Raw genomic sequence first — 25480 nt, 5'->3', positions numbered from 1 at the left:
GTTCCATATCAAGCAGATGTTCACCTGCACATCTGCTAATGTGGTATACTGTATCCATTGTACCTGGTGTGGCTTCTTCTACTTTGGGGAAACCAAGCGGCGGCTTGGGGACTGCTCTGCAGAACACCTCCGCTCGGTTCACAATAAACAACTGCACCGCCCAGTCGCAAACCATTTTAACTCCCCCTCCCATTCCTCAGGCGACATGTCCACCCTGGGCCTCCTGCAGTGCCACAACGATGCTACCTGTAGGTTGCAGGAACAGCAACTCATATTCCGCTTGGGAACCCTGCAGCCCAATGGTATCAATGTAGATTTCACCAGCTTCAAAGTCTCCCCTCCCCCCAGTGGATCCCAAAACCAGCCCAGCCTGTCTCTGCCTCCCTAACCTGTTCTTCCTCTCACCTATCCCCTCTTCCCACCTCAAGCCGAACCTCCATTTCCTACCTACTAAGCTCATCCCACCCCCTTGACCTGTCCGTCCTCCCCGGACTGACCTGTCCCCTCCCTACCTCCCCACCCATACTCTCCTCTCCACCTATCTTCTTTTCTCTCCATCTTCGGTCCGCCTCCCCCCCTCCCTATTTATTCCAGAATCCTCTCCCAATCCCCCTTTTATGATGAAGGGTCTAGGTCCGAAACGTCAGCTTTTGTGCCCCTGAGATGCTGCTTGGCCTGCTGTGTTCATCCAGCTCCACACTTTGTTATCTTGGATTCTCCAGCATCTGCAGTTCTCATTATCTCTTATCTTTGGAATACTTGCTGCAGTTTTGGATATACTGACATTGGAGACAGTAGAGTTCAGGTTCATTAAATTACTCCCTGGGATGAGGTGATTTTCCTATGATGCAAGTCTGAGCAAGCTGTATCCACATTCTTGGGACTTCAAAAGAATGAGTGTTAATCCCAATGAACCTTTGAAGGTTGTGAAAGGGCTTGTTGGGGTAGATGTTGAGAAATTGTTTACACTGGTCTGGGAGCCTAAACACGAGGGCACAGTCTCAAGACAAGGGGCAGATCTTCTTGCACAGAAATATGAAGACATCATTTCGCCCAGAGGGTTGGTGCATATTTGGAATTCTCTGCCCCAACGGGTTTTCAAATCTCTATTGTTGGGTGTATTTACTACTGGAATGGACAGATTTTGGAGAATGAAGGCTCTTGGGAAGAGGCAGGGAAATGGAGTAGAAGCCCAGGATTGATCCTGACCATAGTGATTGGCAGAGCAGGATTGATGAGCCATCTGGTCTAATCCTGCTCCTGTTTTCTTGTGTTCCTGTGAAAGATTTGACCTGCCCTCCTGGGAGTCTCCCAGCACAACTGAATTCTACTTAGACCAATTGCTTCAGGGATTTGCTATCAGGGACATGAAGCAGACCTGGCACACAATGGAGCTGGTTTTGAATGTTTAGTACCTTGATGCTAGGCATATTGGTTTGGGAGACAACACTTCTGTTGGACCACCTTTCTTGCTATCAAACTTTGAGGGCCTTGTAAAGGTTTTGCTGGTGGGATTTCTCCAGTGCTTTGAGGTGCCGCTGTATATTGTCCAAGTCTTCAATGCACATATAGAATCACCAGGACCACCACTGCCAAGACCTTTATTTGGGCTTAATACAATGTTCCTGGATTGGCCAGAAGCCGAGCTGGTGCTGTGTAAGTCAGGACGAATTTCATCACCTCTGCCTACATCCCTCTGTATCATTATTCAATTCAACTTTATAATGATCGTACCAGAATACAACATTACTTCTCTAATTCCCCGCTCATTATTCATCAATATGTACCATAATGGAATGCAAATTGTAAAGGCAATTGCACATTTAAAATATGAATTTTTCAAAAAAAATTAACATAACGTTTTACTCAAGTGTTTAACAGGTCAAATAATATAGTTTAACAGTAACTGCAATTAGTTATGGCGCTAGTTTCGTCATAATTAACTTTTTCCCTTCAAGAATAGGATAATGATGCTGCACTGATAATTAGACTATATTTATGAGCATAAACATCATAGAGAATATTTTCAACGACCTTTCAAAAAAAATTATTTCTTCTACCAGTTAAAAAAAGTCTTTGTAAGATCCTAACTGAATTGTTTCATAGCAAATATCAAGCCATGCAGATAATCTGGTGCTTTTTAGGTACTGATTTCCTCCTAAATGAGATGACAGCAGACTGATTGGCCTTAATGTTTTATTATTTTGCTCCATGTTTGTACCAATGTTTTATTGCAGTGACGCATTTGTCATTTATACCGACACTCATCTGGAAAGATCACTGGCTGCCTTACTCCATGTTCATGAAAAGGGCTCGACAAATATATTTTCTGAGGAAAGCGAACAAAAACTTAATGCATCACAGTTATATAGCTTATTACCTTCCTGTAGATATCAGGTCAGAATTTATATGGGGTAGGTTTTCAATTTATTGCCAAGATAAATGTCCATTGCGGATAGACTGCCCAATAAGTGGAAATTGAGATTGGGTGTTTCTATAATGGGTGGCTAGTCTGCAAAATCTGCTTTATGCCTGGATAGTGAACTGCATATTTATTGCGATAACCTCTTATTCACAGCATTATACTTGTACTGGATGTTTAATTGGAAATATGAAAAAAAAGATCATTTTCACTTCAAATATGCAAAATTTATGACTACCAAGAGAACAGTTGTATTATCTAGTGAGCAGGAATCTCAGTCAAAGATAATAACATTTCTAGCACCTGTCAGAATAGAAAGAACCACTTTCATATCAGTTTTGATTAAATTGGACATTACACTTTCAAGTTATTTCCTTTTATTTCTTTAGGTTCTGCCTGTAATATTTCTTATTATAGAGAGGGTAGCTCAATGGTCAGAGAATGCTACTACTATTGTTTCAGATTATTAGGATGCATGTGTGTATTAGATGCAAGTTGTCTGTTGTACACTTTCACTGAGGACCGCTGAAGTGCCATCTTGGCTCAATTGGTAGTATTCTTGCTTCTAAGTTAGGTAGTTGTCTGTTGAAGTCCCACTTTAGGATGTTTCCATAATACCTTACAACACTAAAGGAATGCTGCATTAAAGGTGGTGCAGTCCAAGGATGGAAAGTAACCAGGTTTCTGACTGTCTTTCAGGTGGATGTTAATGATCTACAGCTCTATCTGAATGAGATCACAGAGTCTATCTGAGCTTCTGCCCTACACGGTGTCATATTACTTTTTATGAGTCCTTGCAAATCCCTTTACGGTAACAATAAATGCACAGGGCAAAGATTCTAGGGTCATGTTTTGGGGATTTGATAAGGCACTATTTAAGACTACATTTTCTTTGCCATAGATTAGACTTGATAGTTGCTGAGATATGGGATTTTTTAAGGTTGTTAATGGGGTGTGGTATGTGTTATTGAGCACAGATATATTTGAAGTGGCCCACAAGATCAGATATGGACAACCAGCCCAATGATGTTGGGAGTCCATAGCGAAGATTCATTTGGCCCTTGAAAATCATTAAAAAAATTTAGGATCGATAAAGATGGTATTATATAACATTAGCCGTTATTCAGAACCGAAAAAACAGGCCTTTTAGATCCACACATCTAAACTAGTGTTAATATTCGACATAAACATTGTCCCATTTAATTCTCATCAACAAGTTCTATATTTTTTCCTCACGTACCTATCTAAGTTCCCCAATCAAATGTAAATGAAACACTCAAGTAATAAGAAAACTGCTTCTACCAGGGAGGTGGACACAGGTCCTGTTCTGTTTGCTCCTCACGCAGTGTGACTGGCCATACAACGACATGAACAGAAAAAAGTATGTAAGTCTCATACTGGTCATGAATTTACTGCCGTCATCGCTCAACCTTGAGCAGTGAAGAATAGAAAGATCATCAAAAGTGACATTCCAGAAGTAACATTCTGATCTCATCAGTTTCAATTGAGAGTACAGTGCTGGATAGGGTATTAAGTAAAGCAGGCAGGCTAGATATGGATAACAAAGTGTGGAGCTGGATGAACACAATAGGCCAAGCAGCATCTCAGGAGCACAAAAGCTGACTTTTCGGGCCTAGACCCTTCATCAGAGAGGGGGATGGGGAGAGGGAACTGGAATAAATAGGGAGAGAGGGGGAGGCGGACCGAAGATGGAGAGAAAAGAAGATAGGTAGAGAGGAGAGTATAGGTGAGGAGGTAGGGAGGGGATAGGTCAGTCCAGGGAAGACGGACAGGTCAAAGAGGTGGGATGAGGTGGTAGGTAGGAAATGGAGGTGCGGCTTGAGGTGGGAGGAAGGGATGGGTGAGAGGAAGAACAGGTTAGGGAAGCAGAGACATCCTGGGCTGGTTTTTGGGATGCAGTGGGGGGAGGGGTTGAGCTGGGTTGGTTGTGTGATGCAGTGGGGGGAGGGGAAGAACTGGGCTGGTTTTGGGATGCGGTGGGGGAAAGGGAGATTTTGAAGCTTGTGAAGTCCACATTGATACCATTGGACTGCAGGGTTCCCAAGCGGAGTATGAGTTGCTGTTCTTGTAACCTTTGGGTGGCATCATTGTGGCACTGCAGGAGGCACATGATGGACATGTCGTCTGAGGAATGGGAGGGGGAGTTGAAATGGTTCGTGACTGGGAGGTGCAGTTGTTTGTGGCGAACCGAGCGGAGGTGTTCTGCAAAGCGGTCCCCAAGCCTCCGATAGATTTGTTTTTTTCTGTAGGCTATTCTGTCTTGGTATGATTCTGCCTTTGTAGTCACATCCTTTCACCTGAACAAACAGTGACATTCTTAATTGTGGAATTTCATGACAATCCTTCATGCGACAACAATATCAAAAGATATTGACGGAAGGACCCAAAGTGATGTTGTACATTGGAGCTATAGCTGATAGAATATGGGCTGCGGTAGGATAAAAAAAATGATATGGCAGCTGTCAGGATAAATCCATTGTAGAAGGCACAATTTTCCAAGAATCCAAGAATTCAAGAATCCAAGGTGAGATAAATTTGTTAAAACTGCTAAACCTGCTCAAATTTTACAAATAACAAAATAATTATATATCATTCTCAAGGTCCCAAGCATAGGAGAAAGAAACAGTTGGTAGGAATTTTGCTGTTTGATTGGGGCCTCGACATTGTGAACATTCCTGTGTTCTGTTCCCCAATGGTGTTGGTCTGACACAATATAGAACAGAGAACAGTAGAGCATAGGAACAGGCCCTTTGGCCCACTGTGACTGTGGCAAACATTGACGCCATTCTTAACTATTCCCATTTGCCTTCACATGGCCCATATCCCCCTATTCAATGCCTTTTCATGATTTCTAAATGCTTCTTAAATGTTGCCATCATATCTGCTTTTACCACCACCCGAGCAATGCATCAGTTTTTTGATTTGAATTCATGCTTTGAAGTTCTGACAGAATTCATTTGCATAATCACAAGTATGAAATCATTTGTGAATTAGCACAAGTGGGCAGTATTTTATAACTTAATCTTTTTGCTCAAATAAGAAAATATTATTTGACATATTTAAGAATATTTATTAATATCGCTGTAAAGGGTCTATCACAAAACCTAGTAATTTTTAATGAGTGATAACAAAGTTTGGGGCTGGATGAACACAGCAGGCCAAGCAGCATCTCAGGCGAACAAAAGCTGACGTTTCGGGCCTAGGCCCTTCATCAGAGAGCTAGGGTCTAGGTCCGAAACGTCAGCTTTTGTGCTCCTGAGATGCTGCTTGGTCTGCTATGTTCATCCAGCCCCACACTTTGTTATATTCATAGAACATTACAGCACAGTACAGGCCCTTCGGCCCTCGATGTTGTGCTGATCTTATCTTGGATTCTACAGCATCTGCATTTCCCATTATCACTGATACAATTTTTAATGAGTGTCTAGCCCACTATGCTTTTGTAGCCCATTTTAAGTTACTGAAAAATCAGTTAAAAAGCTGTGCAGAATTATTTAGTTTTTCGCTGATGTACACAAGTAAGCTTCTCAGGAGAAGTTCATGAAAATTTGGTTTGTGCTGAATGTAATTTTTAAATTTGTGCTTAAGATACAGCCATCTTTTGTGATGTCAGTTTTGCTTCCAGCAGGGTATCTCTACCTGATGTGGTAATGTTTATGCTATCCTTCATAACTTAAGTAAATGAGCATGGATTACATGGTATTGAATGATCCAACAGATGTTTGTTACAACTGGTTATTATGTACAGTGATTATATGCACAAGTACAGATGTGACTGGGTTGGTATTCAGATATTTAATTACAAACGACCAGCATCACACTCCCCTCCAACCCCACCACACCTGGCACCTTCCCCTGCAACCACAGGAAGTGCTACACTTGCTCCCACACCACCTCCCTCACCCCCATCCCAGGCCCCAAGAAGACTTTCCACATCAAGCAGATGTTCACCTGCACATCTGCCAATGTGCTATACTGCATCTGCTGTACCCATTGCGGCCTCCTCTACATCGGGGAAACCAAGCGGAGGCTTGGGGACTGCTTTGCAGAACAGCTATGCTCGGTTCGCAATAAACAACTGCACGTCCCAGTTGCAAACCATTTTAACTCCCCATCCCATTCCTCAGATGACATGTCCATCCTGGGCCTCCTGCAGTGCCACAATGATGCCACCCGAAGGTTGCAGGAACAGCAACTCATATTCCGCTTGGGAACCCTGCAGTCCAATGGTATCAATGTGGATTTCATAAGCTTCAAAATCTCCCCACCCCCACTGCATCCCAAAACCAGCCCAGCTCATCCCTGCCGGCCTAACCCTTTCTTCCTCCCACCTATCCCCTCCTCCCACCTCAAGCCGCACCTCCATTTCCTACCTACTAACCTCATCCCGCCCCCTTGACCTGTCTGTCCTTCCCAGACTGACCTATCCCTTCCCTTCCTCCCCACCAACACTCGCCTGTACTGGCTCCATCCCTGCCTCTTTAACTTGTCTGTCTCCTCACCACCTATCTTCTCCTCTATCCATCTTTGATCCACCTCCCCCTCTCTCACTATTTATTTCAGAACGCTCTCCCCATCCCCCATTTCTGATGAAGGGTCTAGGCCCGAAACATCAGCTTTTCTGCTCCTAAGATGCTGCTTGGCCTGCTGTGTTCATCCAGCTCCTAACCTTGTTGTCTTGGATTCTCCAGCATCTGCAGTTCCCATTATCTCTCTTTTCAATCACGTTATGTTTCAAACATTCCCAAGTAAAATGATGTCTGAGACCTTTATGCCCTCATGTCACATATAGTGATAAAATCAAGAGCATGTCCTATAAAGGTGTATTGACATCCTTGGTCTGTTAAAGTTATGCTAATACGCTGACTCAAACAAAAGCAGAACACTTATATCGTAAGTATACAGAATTAGTTTTAAACCTATCTAACTGTCTGGTGATAGAAATAACTAGCAGGTTTCAAAGATCAAGATCTGTTTTAATGAAATAATTGAAGAAACATCAAGTCAGGAACGACAACACATTCTCTTTTATCCTTAACCCTGCATCACATTTTATTTCTTTGGTTTGATCCCTTTATTGTGGTTGAAAGAATGCAAAACAAATGGTATTTTGCCTGTGGTGGGAACAGCACAATATTATGTAAACCATTCACTTAGCTTGGTTCCCTGATGTTGTGTGACTATCAGTCAATCAAATACAATTAATTTTTTTTACTGGGACTCTCGCTACAATTCCTAACATTTGCCACTAGGTGGCAATGCACTAATGCATTTGCTTCCACAGGTGGATTAATTGGTAAAGAAAGGCATTTTATTCTCTTTTTTGCTATTCTGCAATGCATTCCATCCTCAATGAGCATCTTTCTCTGACACTCTTCAATGAAAATGCCTCCTGATTATCCCTTTTTCTCTTACCCCTTAGACAATTCTGGCTCCTGACCTATCTCCTCTCCAGCTGTCATTTGCGCATCACATTCTGTCCCCTCACTGCCTCTTTTCCATCCTTAGTTGACCCATCCTGTGCTCTACTACCACTCTTTTCACTCCCTCTTCCTTGCTCTCCTTTCTCTGTAGTTATCTTATCAACTCCTTTGATTACTGCTAACACTTCAATTACTCAATGCGTGAATGTAGATGATATAAAAATTGAGTGTATGGGTGATAATGAGTAAAATGAAATCTGTCGGCGCAGGCTTGGAGGGCCGAAGGGCCTGTTCCTGTGCTGTAGGTTTCTTTGTTTCTTTCTTTGACTGCAGAAAGATATCAAGCGAATAGTCAAAAGGGTGGTAAATGGAATTCAGTCTGGAAGAATGTGAGTTAATGTATTTACGAAAGGCAAACAAAGAATACAGTACATAGTCAACGGTGATATTCTGAGTGGTTTCAAAGATCTTCAGGGGGTCTTTGGAGTATGGAGCAAAGATAATTGAAAATAACTCGACAGGTGGATTAGGCAGTTAAGAAGTCATGTGAGATATATTACTTAATTAGACTATATGACCATAAGATAAAGGAACAGAACGAGGCCTTTCAGCCCATTGAGTTGCTATGCCATTCGACCATGGCTAATATATTTCTCAACCCCCATTCTCCTGCCTTCTCCCTGTAACCCTTGATCTCATTACTAATCTACCTTAAATGCATTCAATGACTTGGCCCCCACAGCCTTCTGTGGCATTGATTTCCATAGATTCACAACTCTATTGCATGAAGATATTCCTCTTCACATCAGTTCTAAAGAGCTCTCACACTCACACTGTGAAGCTGGGCCCTTCGGTCCTAGTCTCTTCTTATAGACGAAAAATCTCCTCCACATCCACTCTATCAAGGCCTCGCAGTATTCTGTAAGTTTTAATCAGACACCCCCTCATCTTTCTAAACTCCACTGAGTATAGACTCAGTGTCTTCAACTGCACCTCCTATGACAATCCCTTTAACTTCAGGATCATTCTTGTAAGCCTCCGTTGGACCTCCTCCAATGCCAGCACATCCTTCCTTAGGGGCCAAAAACTACTCACAATATTCCAAATGTAGTCTGAACAAAACATCATACAGACTCAGCAGCACATCTCGACTCTTGTATTCTAGCCCTCTTGAAATGAATGCAAAAATTGCTTTTGCCTTCATAATTAACAACAGAACTTGCATGTTAACCTTAAGATAATCCTGAACCTGGACTCCCAGGTCCTTTTGTAAATCAGATTTTTGAAGCCTTTCTTCACTTAGAAAACATTCTGTGCCTCTTTTTCACTTGACATTCAATGACAGTGACAACATTGAGACCTTCACTATCCTGGGGATTACCATTGACCAAAAACTGAAACGGACTTGCCAAATAAATACAATGGGTACGAAAACAGGCCAGAGGCTGACAATCCTGTAGCAACCTTTCTCCTCTATCCCCAAAGCCTGACCATCATTTACAAGGGATAAGCCAGGAGCATGATGGATTAGTCACTGCTGGATAAGTGCAACGCCAAGAACACTTAAGGAACTTGACATCATCCATGAGAATGCAACCTGCCCGCTTGGCACTGCATCCACTGCCTTCCACATTCTGTCTCATCATCACCAACAATGCACAGGAGCAGCAGTGCGTGCATGTACTCACCAAGGAACTGTTCTCAGCTTGTTCTAAAACCATACACTCTACCACTTAACTGAACAAGGGCAGCAGATGCATGGGAACACCACCACCATCTGCAAGTTCCCTTCCATATCACACATCATCCTGACTTGGAAATATATCGCTGTTCCTTTATATTCATTGCTTCACCGTCACTTGTCAGAATCTTAGAACTGTCTCCCTAATGGCATTGCAGGTGCCTCTACACCTGAAGGACTTGCAACACTTCAGAAAGACGGCTCACTACAGAGATAGGCAAGAAATTGCGGGTCTAGCCAATGATGCTCACATCCCATGGACGAATTAAAACAAGCAACTCATTCAGTCTAATTCCTGTCCTTCCCTCTATGTTTTCCCTCTTGAGTTATTACCCAACTGCCTTTTGAAAGCCTCAACTGAATCTGCTTTGGCCACTATCCCATTCAGTGAATTCCACATCCTAACGAATGCCTGCTGTTTTCTCATGTCATCATTGCTTCTTTTGTCAATCGCTTTAATGTAGCGTCCTCCAGTTCTTAACCCTTCTGCTAATGGCATTGGTTTCTTCCAATCTACAGTGTCCAAACCTGCTAAGGTTTTGAATACATCTAACAAATCTTGCTGTTCCTGGGTTTTTCAATCTATCAGCATAACTACAATTCATCATCCCTTTTTTCTGAATTCTTTCTAATGCCTTCATATCCTTCCTAAAATGTGATTCCTAGAACTGGGCACAATGATCCAGTTGAGGTGGAACCAAGGTTTAGTACATGTTCATCAGGACTTATTTCCCTTTATACTGAATTCCCTTATTTATCAAACCAGGATCCTGTGTTCTTTATTAGCATTTGCTCAATGTATCCTGTCATCCTCAAGTCTATACACCTCTTGCTTGCCCTGCACTTTTACCTCCTTAAGATATATAATCTTTAGATTGTATTGTCTTTCTATGTTCTTTTGACCAAAATGATAAATGGATTTGGTAGCATAGATACTGTGAAAGTATTTCCTCTTCTTGTGAAGTCAAGAATAAGATGGTATCATCTTAAAATCAGAGCCAGTTCACTTAGTGGTGAAATTTGGAAACAAAGTTTCACTCAAAGTGTAGGCAAAATCTAGTACTCTTTCTTGAAAAGGCTGTAGATAACAAAATAAGTGAAATTTTCAAGACTGGGATTGGTTAGATTAGCGTACCAAGGGTTAGGGAGCAAAGGAAATTAAATCAAGTTCAGTCACATGTGGAAATTGAATGACAGAATATGCAGAAGGGGCTGAATAGCCTACTCTTGAACCTATGTGCTGAAATGTGTGCTTTATTGTATTTTTCTGCTTTAAAACCATTACCCAGCACTGAAAAAAATACCTATCATTGATGATTAGCGCTGTGACTGTTCTTATGACAGACAGATACGACAATATTTTGAAGTGCTGCGTCTAATGCCTAATGCTCAACTACTGAGAAGAGAGGTAGAAAGAAGTGCTCATAAATTAAATTAATTTGATGCTTTAAAAATGTGTTTTATATCCTTCCAGGCTGTGAAACCTGAGGACAGCCAATAAGGGTCTAGGCCCGAAACGTCAGCTTTTGTGCTCCTGAGATGCTGCTTGGCCTGCTGTGTTCGTCCAGCCTCACATTTTATTATCTTGGAATCTCCAGCATCTGCAGTTCCCATTATCTCTGATACAATTTTAACCTCACTGCGAAGCCTCTTCCAGGGATGCCTAACCTGAAGAAGTTACCCTCCTCCCTCCGGACCAACCTCAGGGAATCTCTCTCCCATGACAGCCAATAATGTGCAGGATTTGAATTTTAGCTAATTGTGTATCTTGCGTCAGTTCAGTGTTGTGAGGTCGGCAAGGATTGAGCAAGTGTCATCTAAGGTGTAGCTTTCTGAACAAACCTTCTAGTACCGTGGCATCAGGCCACAAAAAATGTGATAAGTATTAACATCCAATTTTCTATTAACCAGTTGTTACTTTCATCACAATGCCACAACTTGATCTCTATCATTGCTACTTTACAATGAAACAAAGAACCTGATTGGAAGACTTACAGCTTTCTATTTCAAGTGTACAGTTCTGTTCATCCAAGGGATACCTCCTCAGATCCATCATACATGCTGCTGTCGTCGTGATTCTGTGAGGAAAGAGTAGAATATGTTTTTCAGAGTTTTTGGCAAACCTTTCTAGCAGCATTGATCACTTATAGCTATTTTGTTTGATCATATCATGAAGGATTAATGTGAAATAACCCAAATGAATTCCATTTCGGAGGTTTATTTGTATGATTGGGACGAGTGAAAAGGAAGATCCTGTTGAATATAAAATAACTGCATTATCACCCCTCACAATACTGTTCTGGTAAATCTACACAAGATATTATTGTATCAGCTAAGCCCAAAAGATTTCATCATCATCCTGATGGAATAAGGCAATAGAGTAAAGTTGCTGTTCTGGCAGTAGGTGGGAGCTATATTAATTTTGTATTCTGTACTTATTATTTACACATCTTTGAGAAGTACTGCCTTCAGTTTTATAATCTCCCACACTGTAAGACTTTTGGAAGAGTATAATTTAAATTCTCAGCATCAAGCAAACCACTCTCATTGCAGGCTGTTAACTTTACTGCACCAAATCAGGTCATCGATGAGATTCCTGTGGAAGGTTACTGAAGTCCCAGATAACATTCACAAATGTCATTATTGGTGTAAAGATTGCCAGAGGTTCGGGAATAGTCTACAGTGTCGGATGCCTGACCATAGATCCACGGCAGAAAGTCCAACTGTCCAAGTTACTTAAAGGAATAAAAACAGAAATTACTGCAAAAGCTGAGTAGGTCTGATAGCATCTGTGGAGAGAAATCAGAGCTAACTTTTCAGTTCGAGTGACCTTTCCTCAGAACTCACAGCAAATAAGCCAGAGAATGTAATGGAACAGGGGAGTGATGCAGCTCTGAGCTAGAGTGAAGCGATGCTGTTGGAGAGAGAGAGTATGGCATGGCACTGAGTGTGGATCTCAGGATGTGGCAAGAGCAGCTGTCTCTAGAATGTTGAATATCACGGCGATACCTATGGTCCTGGGAGGATTCAAAGCACAAGGGATGAAACTTGAGTTGGAATCCATGCCGAGTGACTCTGAGTCACAGACAGTCACTGAGGAGTGTGATATGGCTGTGGAGACTAGCTTTAGCAAATACCTGATCAAACACCAGGAGTGACAGTGAAATTTAAGTCGGTGGGCAAGAAAAGAAATTGGAACAGAAATCCTGTCAGAGAGAGGAGCAAACCTTCTTCAAGGGCGGCATGCCCAGAACAGATGTTGCAGTTAGTTAAATACTAAACATAAACAGAGAGAGCTGTGGATGCTGTAAATCAGCAGTAAAACCAGAAATTGATGGAAAGGTTGACAGGTCTGGCAGCATCTGTGGAGAAAAATCAGTTACTGTTTCGGTTTGAGTGACCCTTCCTCAGAACTGGAGGAGAATGAATAGCTGCTAATGGGGACTATTAATGGCTAACAATGGGTCATCTGTAATAGCAGACCATGTGATAACAAGGCCTAGAGCTGGATGAACACAGCAGGTCAAGCAGCATCATAGGAGCAGGCAAGCTGACGTTTCGGGCCTAGACTCTTCATCAGAAATTGGGGAGAGGACAGGGGTTCAGAAAAAAATAAGGAGAGAGGGGGAGGCGGATCAAAGACGGATAGAGGAGAAGATGGAGGTGGGAGGACAGACAAGTCAAAGAGGCAGGGATGGAGTCAGTAAAGATGAATGTAGGTTGGGAGGTAGGGAGGAGATAGGTTAGTGCAGGGAGGACGGACAGGTCAAGGGAGCGGGATGAGGTTAGTAGGTAGGAAATGGGGGTGCAGCTTGAGGTGGGAAGAGGGGATAGGTGAGAGGAAGAACAGGTTAGGGAGGTGGGGATGAGCTGGGCTGGTTGTGGGATGCAGTGGGGGAGGGGAGATTTTGAAGCTTGTGAAATCCACATTGATACCATTGGGCTGCAGGATTCCCAAGCGGAATATGAGTTGCTGTTCCTTTGTTACCTTGGATTCTCCAGCATCTGCAGTTCCCATTATCTCTGATACAATCATGTGATAACAAAGCCTGGTACATGTTCCTCTAGGTCTGAGGGATGGAGGAAGAAGTTTTCCTTTTGGAACTCCTACTATATCAGGACAAGAAGGAGCAAACCTGTCAGGCCCTACAAGTAATCTTTGGGCCTCTCAGCTTCAGTTACTCCTACCTCCTCTTGGCTGTTAAAATGCCACATCTAGCTTTGCTCCTCCCAATTCCTGCCTTAATATCTGATTGAGTCAGAAAAATAAAGCATAAAGTGCACCAGCCTCAAGAGCCTTCTTTCTCCTTCTACTGATTGTTGACAGATTTATCCTCCATCGTCCCCACCTCGTTTTTATTCACTTACAGGATGTGGGCATTGCTGGCAAGCTCAGTATTTATTGCCTATCCCTAATTGCCTAGAGGGCAGGTGAGAGTTTATCACATTGCTGCATGTCTGGAGTCACATGTAGGTCAGACCAGGCAGATTTTGATCCTCAAGGAACCAGGTGGATTTTTCCTGACAATCGGCAGAAGTTTAATGGTCATCATTAGATTCATAATCACAGATTCTTTTTTAATTGAATTTAAATTCCACCGCCTGTCATGGCAAGATTTGAACTCAGGCCCCCACATCATTACTTGTGCCTCTGGTGTAATAGTCTAGTAATAATATTACAAGATCATTACCTCCTCCTTAATCGTACCTCAAAGCTTCCTCCTCCTCAATTCTCAAGTCAATAATGGGGACCATTGTAACAGAAGCCTGCTCACGGCCGTATACAAGCACATAGGTACACCAGATGTTTTGTGGGAATCTGCACGCTCTACTATTAAGTTATTAAGCTCAGAAGAGTTTTCATTTCTTCAACTTTGGCAGGTTGTTTGCGAACTACTGGGCTTCTCAAATCCTCCTTGATCTCAGTTAATATAAGGCTATTGCTCCTCCTTCAGTCAAGTTGTTTGAAATGTTATGGTACTGACTTTCGTTCCAGACTTCCTTCCTTTCTGAAACAAACACACACATTGCTCTTGCAGACACGCACAATTGTGTTGATATCAAGTAAAATTTACCTGGAAAGGGAGTGAAATGTAGCAAGGGGTCAATAAGATCTGATAGTGTTCAGCTGCTATCTCTATGTCGGCACAGCCATTCACTACAAACATAAATTATAGTATGGGAAAAGCAAACAACTATAGTTCTCAGAGATAACAAAGTGTGAAGCTGGATGAACACAGCAGGCCAAGCAGCATCTCAGGAGCACAAAAGCTGACGTTTCGGGCCTAGACCCTTCATCAGAAACAGAGACATCAGAGACATGTGATCTGATGAAGAGTCTAGGCCCGAAACGTCAGCTTTTGTGCTTCTGAGATGCTGCTTGGTCTGCTGTGTTCACCCAGCTCCACACTTTTTTTATCTTGGATTCTCCAGCATCTGCAAGTTCCCATTATCTCTGATCACTATAGTTATCAGAACATAGTTGACAGCTTTAAACTAAAATCTTGATATAGTTGTTTTTCAATATATTAGCATCATACAGTAAATAAAGCTGTAATGTGGATTTATCTCTGGAATTTAAGCTGGAGATGACCTGTGGCTTGGAAAAGACTGGAAACTGGGATTTTGAAAATTTGTTTACCATTTTGTAAAGACTTTTTGGATTGATGCCAGAGATTAAAATTCATCTGCAGCAGCTTTTGTATTTTTGGCATGAGTGTAGAGATCTGGTTTAAGTGCTAACAAATCTGTTATCCTAGCAATGAGCTTGTCGAGATCTCCCACTACAGTCACATTCCTGTTGTGTTTTAGATGATGCATGGAATAGGCAAACTTCATTGAGTGATTTTGACAGTGACATGCAGGATTACACTCTTTCAGGGATGCTCACTCTTCTATTGCCTCAACCAGTCATCTGTTTTCCATAGAGTACCTCTGATTTGGTCACTTCAGCACAGAAGCAGGTATCTATAACCAAGATAGACAAACAGGCTGGAAGAACACAGCAAGCCAGGCACTAAATGGAGGAAAGGAGAAATCAATGTTTTGGGTACTAACCCCTCTTTAGGATTAGCTGTGGGGGTACGGGGACTGCAGATAAAGGCGGGGGGAGGAAAGTAGCGGATTGGTGGTGATAGGTGGATACTGGCAGTAGTCACAACATAGTTGGTTGATGGGAGGGATGAATCGGGCTGGAAGGGAGGGTCAGTAGGTAAAATGGAAGGGAGGAGGTGGGGCAGGAAACAGAGCTGGGGGATGGAGGGAAGGTTATTTGAAATTAGAGAAATCAATGTTGAGTCCTCCAGGCTGTAGGATGCCCAAGCAGGAGGTAAAGTATTGTTCTTCAAATTTGCATTCTGAATCACTGTCACATTGGAGGAGGCTGAGGACAGACATGTCGGAGGGAGAGTGGGATTGGGAGTTGAAATGGACAGTGACCGGGAGGTTAGGTTGGCCATTATGGACCAGTTGAAGGTGTATCGCATTTGGTCTCACCAACGTAGAGATGACCACGTCTGGAGCACCAGATGCAATAGACTAGGTTGGAGGGGATGCAGGTGAAGCTCTATCTCACATAGAAGGACTGTTTGGGGCCCTGGATGGAGGTGAGGGAGATGGTGTGTGGGCAGGTGTTGCTTCTTTTAAAGTTCCAAGGGAAGGTACTGGGAGGGGGGGTGGTTGGAATGGTTGCTGGGGAGGGTGGTGTGAACTAAGGAGTGTCGAAGGGAATGGTCTTTGCAGAAGGCAGAGAGAGGAGGGGAATGGAAGATGTTCCAGGTGGTGGGGTCTGATTGGAGTTGGCAGAAGTGATACTTTCATTTCACCACCTTTCGCCAGACTTTCACCACCATTCCACTACTCCCCTCTTATCTGCAGCTCCCCCTACCCCCACATCCAATCCTGAAGAAGGGTACTACCTGAAATGCTGACTCCTCCTTTTCTCCAGATGCTGCCTGGTCTGCTGTGTTCTTCCAACCTCCCTTTTGTCTACCTTGGATTCCAGCTTCTGCAATCTGTTTTGTTTCCACCCAAATCTATAACTAAAGAATGTTTGTTATCTTGCCAAGAAGGAAACTGGAGCACATAACTATAGCTCAATATTACTGACAAGATCTATTAAGATTTCTAAAAATACTTATTAATACTTTTTAATACTTGTCTCATACTTTAGAGACTTTTAAGCGACTCTCGGATAGGCACATGGAGGATAGTAAAATGTAGGGTACGCAGGGTAGATTGATCTAAATCGGATAATAGGTCAGCACAACATCATGGGCCGAAGGGCCTGTACTGTACTGTACTGTTCTATATTCTATGTAATAGACTTTGTTTCCCAATTCTGTTATTGTCCCTGGGCTGCTTCAGTTTATACTCAAACTTAACCTAAAGAGTTAACTACACTATGGAGAAAATAGGTGTCTATTAAACAAAGGTCAATTTTTAAAGGCAGGAAGAAAATCACGGATTCCAGAAATGTGAATAAAAAAAAGATGTTGGAAGTACTCAGCAGGGCAGACAGCATCTCCAGAGTTCATACTGTAGGTGTGATCTCTTTAAACTTTTCAAGGGGGTTAAATGCTTAATTACCCTTTGAAATGACTTAGGATGCCATTCACGTCAAGGGCAATCAGTGGTGTACAACAAATGATGCCAACAATGCCCAGGACCCACGAAAGAAAAATGAAACTGAGTGATAGAGATCGGTCCACACCTAAGATATTCTTATAGGTTCTCTACGCCTGCTGACTGCTGTTTCCAGCATTTTTGTTCTTGTTATCGCTTTTAAGAACAGGCAGTTGTTCACTGAGATAGCTGAGAGTTGCTATGCTCAGGACAACTTTTCTGAGAGCTCCTGTGTATACTTGTCATTAGAAGATAAACATCCATTTATCAAGAACCATTGCTGTTGCCGTACTCCAAGATTCACAGAAAAAAAACCCTGAATGCAATATGCAATTGGATGGCCTGGAAATGTTTCAGATATTTATTCTGGAAAAATGAGCAGGCAGCCAGTACATTGTTACAATGCCTTTTTAGAGCTTCTTGTCTAACATGCTTTGCATGCAGTTTGACAAATTAAGTAGCAGAGATGCTAATCTGTAATTTCAGAATCCAACTTTGATCTCAGCTTGAAAAGAAGCAGGATCTTCATTGCCCAATCACTCTTAATAGCTTTAGTTTCAGAAACAAATTAAACAGATAAGCAATTGCAGTTACTCCTTCCTTAGAAAGGAATCCTTGTGTACCTCTGTAGTCAGTGGTTTTGTAAGGTTACATTGTTGAAGGAGTTGACCACTCGCTTAAATGATTCTAATTTAGACACGTGACTGGGGTCTTTAGCAATAAGTACTGAAGCTGATCTAATATTTTTGTCATGTAGCAGCGTTGAAGAGTCCACACTACAAAAGTCCTCTGAATCCAGATGTTGCCACATTTCTGCATTACAAGTATTTCCAGTTTTCTTTTTATCACTGATAAATGCTGGATATCTGAGTTTTGGCTGAAGCAGTTACTAACTGTGAAGGAATCATTCTGGCACAGTAGTTCTGACTTTGAGCAAACTGGATTAAGATTTGATGCCCACTGTTCTCTTTAAATGATTTTCTCTTCCACCAAAATTTACCTCCATCAATTATTTTTTATAGTTGCTAATCTCGCTGAGGAGAAATATTTTGTTGATTCCATATCTATAAAAAATGCAAGCTGTTTCTGCAGAAGCAGCTATCCGACATAAAGTGTCGGGCAAATCACAATATTGGGATTGAGGCCATGCTGAATAAGTATAAGACTAAATTCTTGAGCTGTGCTCGAGAGAACATTGTATGTGTTGGGTATCAGTGTGTCAAATTCACAATTGTTCCCTTATATTTCTGGTGATTAGGATAATTGCTAATGCATGAATTGGATGTGCTGCCTTCCATTCCAAATTGTATGATCTGTGATCCCATCAAGCAAGGCTGTGGGACCTCAACTTCTCCAAATTCATCCTTGCTTGTATTCATTGTGTCTTAATAGACTTGCCTTCTAAATAATCATAATAGACATTACTGCAAGGTTACATACTTCGCAATATGAATAGGCTTGCTAGAAAATTTAAAATGTTTGCCATTCAGCAAGCCCTTCACAGCCTAAAATTTCTGTTTTCCATTTTTTTAAGAGCTAGAGATAAATGTTTGGGTGTCATAGCATTCTGCTTAGGGACAGTGGTAATTTAACACAATGCGTTTTAAATTAAGCTGTGTTAAGATAGATTATGACGTAGCTCTCCATTAAAGCGATGGTCAACTCTTCCCTACTAATGTTAACTCAGGAGTTGGAGCTTAGGGAAGAAAACCTATCATTCCGACCCTATCTCTGATCAGGCCGACATATGACTCCACACCCACAAGAATGTCATTTACACTCAATTGTTTTTTAAGATAGTCACTGAGCCATTCAATTCACATCATGCCACTAAAAGGAATTCAGATGAGAATAAAACTAAACAGACTACTCAGTACTGATACAGGCATCAGAACACCACAAGGACAGGCAGAGCACAGTTCACCCTGCAAAGTCCTCCTGACAAACATCTGGGGACTTAGGCCAAAATTGAAAGGCATAGCAGGCGGCACGGTGGCTCAGTGGTTAGCACTGCAGCCTCACAGCGCCAGAGACCCGGGTTCAACTCCAGTCTCCACACAACTGTCTGTGTGGAGTTTGCATATTGTCCCCCTGTCTGCATGGGTTTCCTCCAGGTGCTCCGGTTTCCTCCCACAGTCCAAAGATGCGCAGGCTGGGTGGATTGGCCATGCTAAATTGCCCGTAGTATTCAGGGGTGTGTGGGATGGGACTGGGTGGGATGCTTCAAGGGGCGGTGTGGACTTGTGGGGCTGAAGGGTCTGCTTCCACGCTGTAGGGAATCTAATCTAAATAAAACAAGAAACGACCTGATGCAGTCATACTCACAGAAACACACTGCACAGCAAATTCCAGAGACTCTCACATTATTACATTATCATTGCAATGCTATGTTCTGTCTGTTCAGTAAGGCAGACTCAGCTGAGTTGACTCCGCAGGACTATTATGGTGCAGTCGGAGACCATTTGACAGCGTTGTCTGTACGTTGTCTGCAATGGTTGTATGCTGTCAGGTGGTAATAGTCCTGGAAGCACTCAACATTAAGTCAGACACAATGATGTCTCTTCGTATCAGATCAAACATGAATACAGTATCCATGGGCGCTGTGGGCCACTGGCAGCAGCAGAATTGTACTCTAGCATGAGCTGTAACCTTATGGTCCGACATATTCCCCAGTCAACCATGCAAATCAAGCCAGGGATCAACTGTGGTTTAAAGCAGACAGCAGGTGGGCATGCCAGGACCAGCACCAGTCCTGCCTAAAAATAAAGTATCAACCTGGTGAAGCCACCAAATAGCATACTTGCACGCCACACAGTGAAAGCAGCAAGTGATAGGCAGAGCTAAGCGATCCCACAACCAACGGATCAGATTTAAGCTCTGCAGTACTGCCACATCCAGTTGTGACTGATGGTGGGCAATTAAACAACTCACCGGAGGATGAGATTCCACAAATATCCCCATTCTAACAATGGAAGAGCCCGGCACATCAGTATAAAAGGTAAGGTTGAAGCATTCGCCGAACTGCTAAGTGGCTGATTCAAAATGAACTCCTCCAATGGTACCCGACATTACAGATACCGGTCTTCAGCCAATTCAATTTACTCCACATGATATCAGGAAATGGTTGGAAAGGCTACAGGATCTGATAACATCCTGGCAATAGTACTGAAGACTTGTGCTCCATAACTTGCCGCTCTCCTAGCCAAGCTGTTCCAGTACTGTAACAGCACTGGCATCTATTCAGCAATTGCCCACGTATGTCCTATTCACTAAAAGCAGGACAAATCCATCCTGGCCAATTACCCCCCCATCAGTCTCCTCTCAATCATCAGTAAAATGATGGAAGGTGTCATCAACAGTGCTGTCAAGCAGCACCTGCTCAGCAATAACCTGCTCAGTGATGCTCAGTTTGGGTTCTGCCAGGGCCATTCAGCTCCTGATCTCATTTCAGCCTTGGTTCAAACATGGATAAAACAGCTGAATTCCAGAGGTGAGGTGAGAGTGACAGCCCTTGGTATCAAGGCTGCATCAATTGAATGTGGCATCAAGGAGTCCGAGCAAAACTGGAATCAATGGGTATTGGGGACAAACTCTCTGGTGGTTGGAGTCATACCGGGCACGTGGCAAAATGGTTGTGGTTGTTGGAGGCCAGTGAGCTCAGTTCCAGAACATCTCTGCAATTCTTTAGTATAGTATTCTAGGGCCAACCATCTTCAATTGTTTCATCAATGACCTTCCCTCCATTAAAAGGTCAGATGAAGAGATGTTTGTTGATAATTGCACAATGTTCAGCACCATTTGTGACTCCTCAGATACTGAAGCAGTCCATGTTCAAATGCAACAAGATCTAGACAATATCCAGGCTTGGGCTGACAGGTGGCAAGTGACATTCACACCACACAATGACCATCACCAATAAGAGACAAACTAACGACCACCCCTTTACATTTAATTGTGCTACCACCACTGAATCTCCCATTACCAATATTCTGGGAGTTATCATTGACCAGAAACTCACTGGATTCACCACATAGACACTGGCTACAAGCACAGGTCAGAGGCTGGGAGTACTGCAGTGAGCAACTCACCTCCTGATTCCCCAAAGCCTGTCCATCATCTGCAAGGCACAAGCCAGGAATGTGATGGAATACTCCCCACTTGCCAGGATGGGTGCAGCTCCAACAACACTCAAGAAGCTTGACAACATCAAGGTCAAATCAGCCCCCTTGTTTGACACCACATCCACAAACTCCACTTCCTCCATCCCAATGACACTCAGTAGCAGCAGTGTGTACTATCTACAAGATGCACTGCAGAAATTCACCAAAGATCCTCAGACAGCACCTTCTAAACCCAATGACCACTTCAGCTAGAAGGACAATGGCAGCAGACACATTGGAACACTATCACCTTTATGTTTGTATCAAGGGACTCATCATCCTGACTTGAAATATATCACCATTCCTTCACTGTCGCTGTGTCAAAATCCTGGAATTCCCATCCTAAGGGCACTGTGAGTCAACCTACAGCACATGGACTGTGGTGATTCAAGAAGGCAGCTCACCACCACCTTCTCAAGGATAGTTAGGAATGGGCAAGAAATGCTGGCCAACAACAATGCCCATGTCCCAAGAATGAATGAAAGAAACAGGAAACCTGCTTTTGATAACCACATATCACTTTTGCTCAGTTGATGTTTAATAACTTCAGGTGCAATCATTGAGGCTGGCAAGAGCATGACATATGACCTGGATAGTGGTTGGTGCAGGCGGTGTGGGGGTGGATCATCAACTTAAGAGCAGTTCAGTAGTACCACTATTAACCAAGTTGGCCAAGTCCTGAAGGATAGACCTGGAAGTCTAGAGGGTAGAGGGTGGTTTGTCATGTACAACAGAATGGGTAGAGTAGAGGCCTAGATGTTCTCTTTAAGGTGATATGTAGGAACAACATGCCCAAAAGTCCCTGGTTCTGTAAGATTCGGTAAGATAGAAAAGGGGATTTTAGCATGGGAGCAAATCAATAGAGGCCCTAATGGGGTATAGATACTGCAGGGGAGAGCATAAGAAAGCAATGAGGAAAGTAAAGTGAGGGCATGAGAAATATTGATGGGTAAAGTCATGGAGAATTCCAAGATAATCTAGAAGTGGACAACCAGTGAAAGAATAGGACCTAGGAAAGAATAGTGCTACACTTTGCCCCCATACCTCCTCCCTCACCCCCATCCCAGGCCCCAAGATGACCTTTCATATCAAGCAGATGTTCACCTGCACATCTGCCAATGTGGCATATTGTATCCATTGTACCCGATGTGGCTTCCTCTACATTGGGGAAACCAAGCGGAGGCTTGGGGACCGCTTTGCAGAACACCTCCACTCGGTTCGCAACAAACAACTGCACCTCCTAGTCGCGAACCATTTTAACTCCCACTCCCATTCCTCAGATGACATGTCCATCATGGGCCTCCTGCAGTGCTACCATGATGCCACCCGAAGGTTGCAAGAACAGCAACTCATATTCCGCTTGGGAACCCTGCAGCCCAATGGTATCAATGTGGACTTCACAAGCTTCAAAATCTCCTCTTCCCCCACTGCATCCCAAAACCAGCCCAGTTCGTCCCCTCCCCCCACTGCATCACAAAACGAGCCCAGCTCCTCCCCTCCCCCCACTGCATCCCAAAACCAGCCCAGCCTGTCTCCGCTTCCCTAACCTGTTCTTCCTCTCACCCATCCCTTCCTCCCACCTCAAGCCGCACCTCCATTTCTTACCTACCATCTCACCCTGCCTCCTTGACCTATCCGTCTTCCGTGGACTGACCTATCCCCTCCCTACCTCCTCACCTATACTCTCCTCTCTACCTATTTTATTTTCTCTTCACCTTTGGTCCGCCTCCCCCTCTCTCCCTATTTATTCCAGTTCCCTCTCCCCATCCCCCTCTCTGATGAAGGGTCTAGGCCCGAAACATCAGCTTTTGTGCTCCTGAGATGCTGCTTGGCCTGCTGTGTTCATCCAGCTCCACACTTTGTTATCAAAGAATAGGACCAATTAGATTCTAATGGGGGCTATCTGCATGGAACTGGAAAACATTGGTTGGGTATTAAAGAAGTTCTTCATTTCGTTGTCACTTGGAAGAAGGAGAATGCAGACAGAGAAGAGTTGTATTCCAGGTTGCTTTGGGAGGTGAGAGAGGAACTTCCAGGGGCTCTGACTCAAATTTTTAAATTTATCTCTGACATAAACAAGGGAATTACAGGCCAGTGAGTCTCACATTGTTGCAAAAAATTCTGAAAGAAAGAATTTATCCCCTCTTGGAGAGGCAAGTTTTGATCAGGAAGAGTCAGCTTGGCTTTTTCAGTGGGAGGTCAGGCCTAACAAATTTGGTCGAATTTTTTGAAACAAGCCCAGCATGTTCAGTCTCTCCTCACAAAACTACTCACTCATTCCAAGTATCAATTTGGTCAACTTCTTCCAAACCTTATCAAAGAATTCATATCCTTCCTTAAACAAGGTGATTAAAATTAGACAGGACATTCAATATGTGGTCTCACCAGTATCTGTATAACTGAAGAATAACATCTTTACATCTGTTTCCAATTCCTCACATAATAAACAAAAATACCCCACTGGCCATCTTGATTTACACTGTCCCTGCATAGTAGTTTGTTGTGACTCATACATTAGAACACCTAAGTCGCTTTTCACGTCAGCATCTAACAGTCATTCTGAAGTTAAATAATATTCTGAGTTTTTAAACTTCCTGCCAAAGTCAACAACTTCGCATTTTTCCACTTGCCACAATTTTGACCACTCACCAAATCTATCAATTTCTTCCTGCAGCCTCTTTATGTCTTATTCGCAACATACTTTATTGAACATCTTAGCATCATCTGAAAATTGAGCTGCCTAACACTTCATCTAGATATAGGTCTGTTAAATAATAGCCACTTCATTAAAGAGCCTAAGATAAAGTGTGTCAGGACCTGAAGACATGTCAGACCCCAGGTCCATCAGTTTATAGAGTGTCGCTTCCCTCGTGATTGTAATTTCACTAAATTTCATAGACCACTGGGCTGGTGCCTCTAGTTTTTTTTCCAATTTACATTTATGACTTAGATGAGTGGAGCAAAGGCATGGTAGCTACATTTGAAGATGACATAAAGATGGGTAGAGAAGTATGTTTTGGTGAGGACATCAGGAGGTTCCAAAACGATAGATAGCTTGACTGATTGGGCAAACATCTAACAAATAGAGAATAGAAACATAAAAGCATGGAAAATAAGAACAGGAGTAGGCCATTCAACCCTTGCTCCACTATTCAACATTATTAAGGCTGATAATTCAATTTAGTACCCTATTCCCACTTTGTCCCCATACGCTTTGACCCCTTTAGTGCTAAGAGCTATATCTAAATCCTTCTTTAAAACATTCAATGTTTTGGCATTAGAAAGTTCTACCCATCCCAATCCTAAATGGTCTACCCGATATGCTCAGGCTGTGACACCTGGTTCTGGACTTCCGGTCTTTGGGACCATCCTCCCTGCATTTACCTGCCGAGCACTATTAGGAGTTTTATTGAGAAACCCCTACATTCTTCAAAACTCCAGTGAATATAGTCCTGACTGATCCAATCTCTCTTCATATGTCAGTCCTGGAATCAGCCTGCTAAACCTTCATTGAACTCTCTCCTAAGCCATAACTTTCTTCCTCAGATAAGGAGACCAAAACTGCACACAATACTCCAGGTTTGGTCTCACCAAAGCTCTAGGCAATTACATCTCAGTGAGATATTTGGATAGAGATAGAGGAAGCTGATGTACTGAAAATTTTGTCAAACATTAAGATTGACAAGTCGCCAGGCCCGGATCAGATTTGTCCTCGGCTGCTTTGGGAAGCGAGAAATGCAATTGCTTCGCCACTTGCGAAGATCTTTGCATCCTCGCTCTCCACTGGAGTCGTACCTGAGGACTGGAGAGAGGCAAATGTAATTCCTCTCTTCAAGAAAGGAAATAGGGAAATCCCCGGCAATTATAGACCGGTAAGTCTCACGTCTGTCGTCTGCAAGGTGTTAGAAAGGATTCTGAGGGATAAGATTTATGACCATCTGGAAGAGCATGGCTTGATCAAATACAGTCAACACGGCTTTGTGAGGGGTAGGTCATGCCTTACAAACCTTATCGAGTTTTTTGAGGATGTGACTAGTAAGGTTGATGAGGGTCAAGCTGTGGATGTGGTGTATATGGACTTCAGTAAGGC

At 42.9% G+C, this 25480-nt stretch overlaps 1 protein-coding gene across 1 annotated transcript in view; it reads right to left on the bottom strand.

The window, feature by feature from the left end:
* Nucleotides 1-25480, bottom strand: part of LOC125452898 (gamma-aminobutyric acid receptor subunit beta-1-like) — a 274999-nt gene that overhangs the window by 78038 nt on the left and 171481 nt on the right. The window contains exon 5 of the mRNA XM_048531861.2: nucleotides 11603-11685. Coding sequence (XP_048387818.2) covers nucleotides 11603-11685 — 83 coding nt within the window. The remainder of the gene's footprint in view (nucleotides 1-11602; nucleotides 11686-25480) is intronic.

This window comes from Stegostoma tigrinum, chromosome 1 (genome assembly GCF_030684315.1).
Source record: "Stegostoma tigrinum isolate sSteTig4 chromosome 1, sSteTig4.hap1, whole genome shotgun sequence".
NCBI lineage: Eukaryota > Metazoa > Chordata > Chondrichthyes > Orectolobiformes > Stegostomatidae > Stegostoma > Stegostoma tigrinum.
The sequence above is the reverse complement of the archived record's forward strand: the minus strand, read 5'-3'. Positions and strand labels throughout refer to the sequence as shown.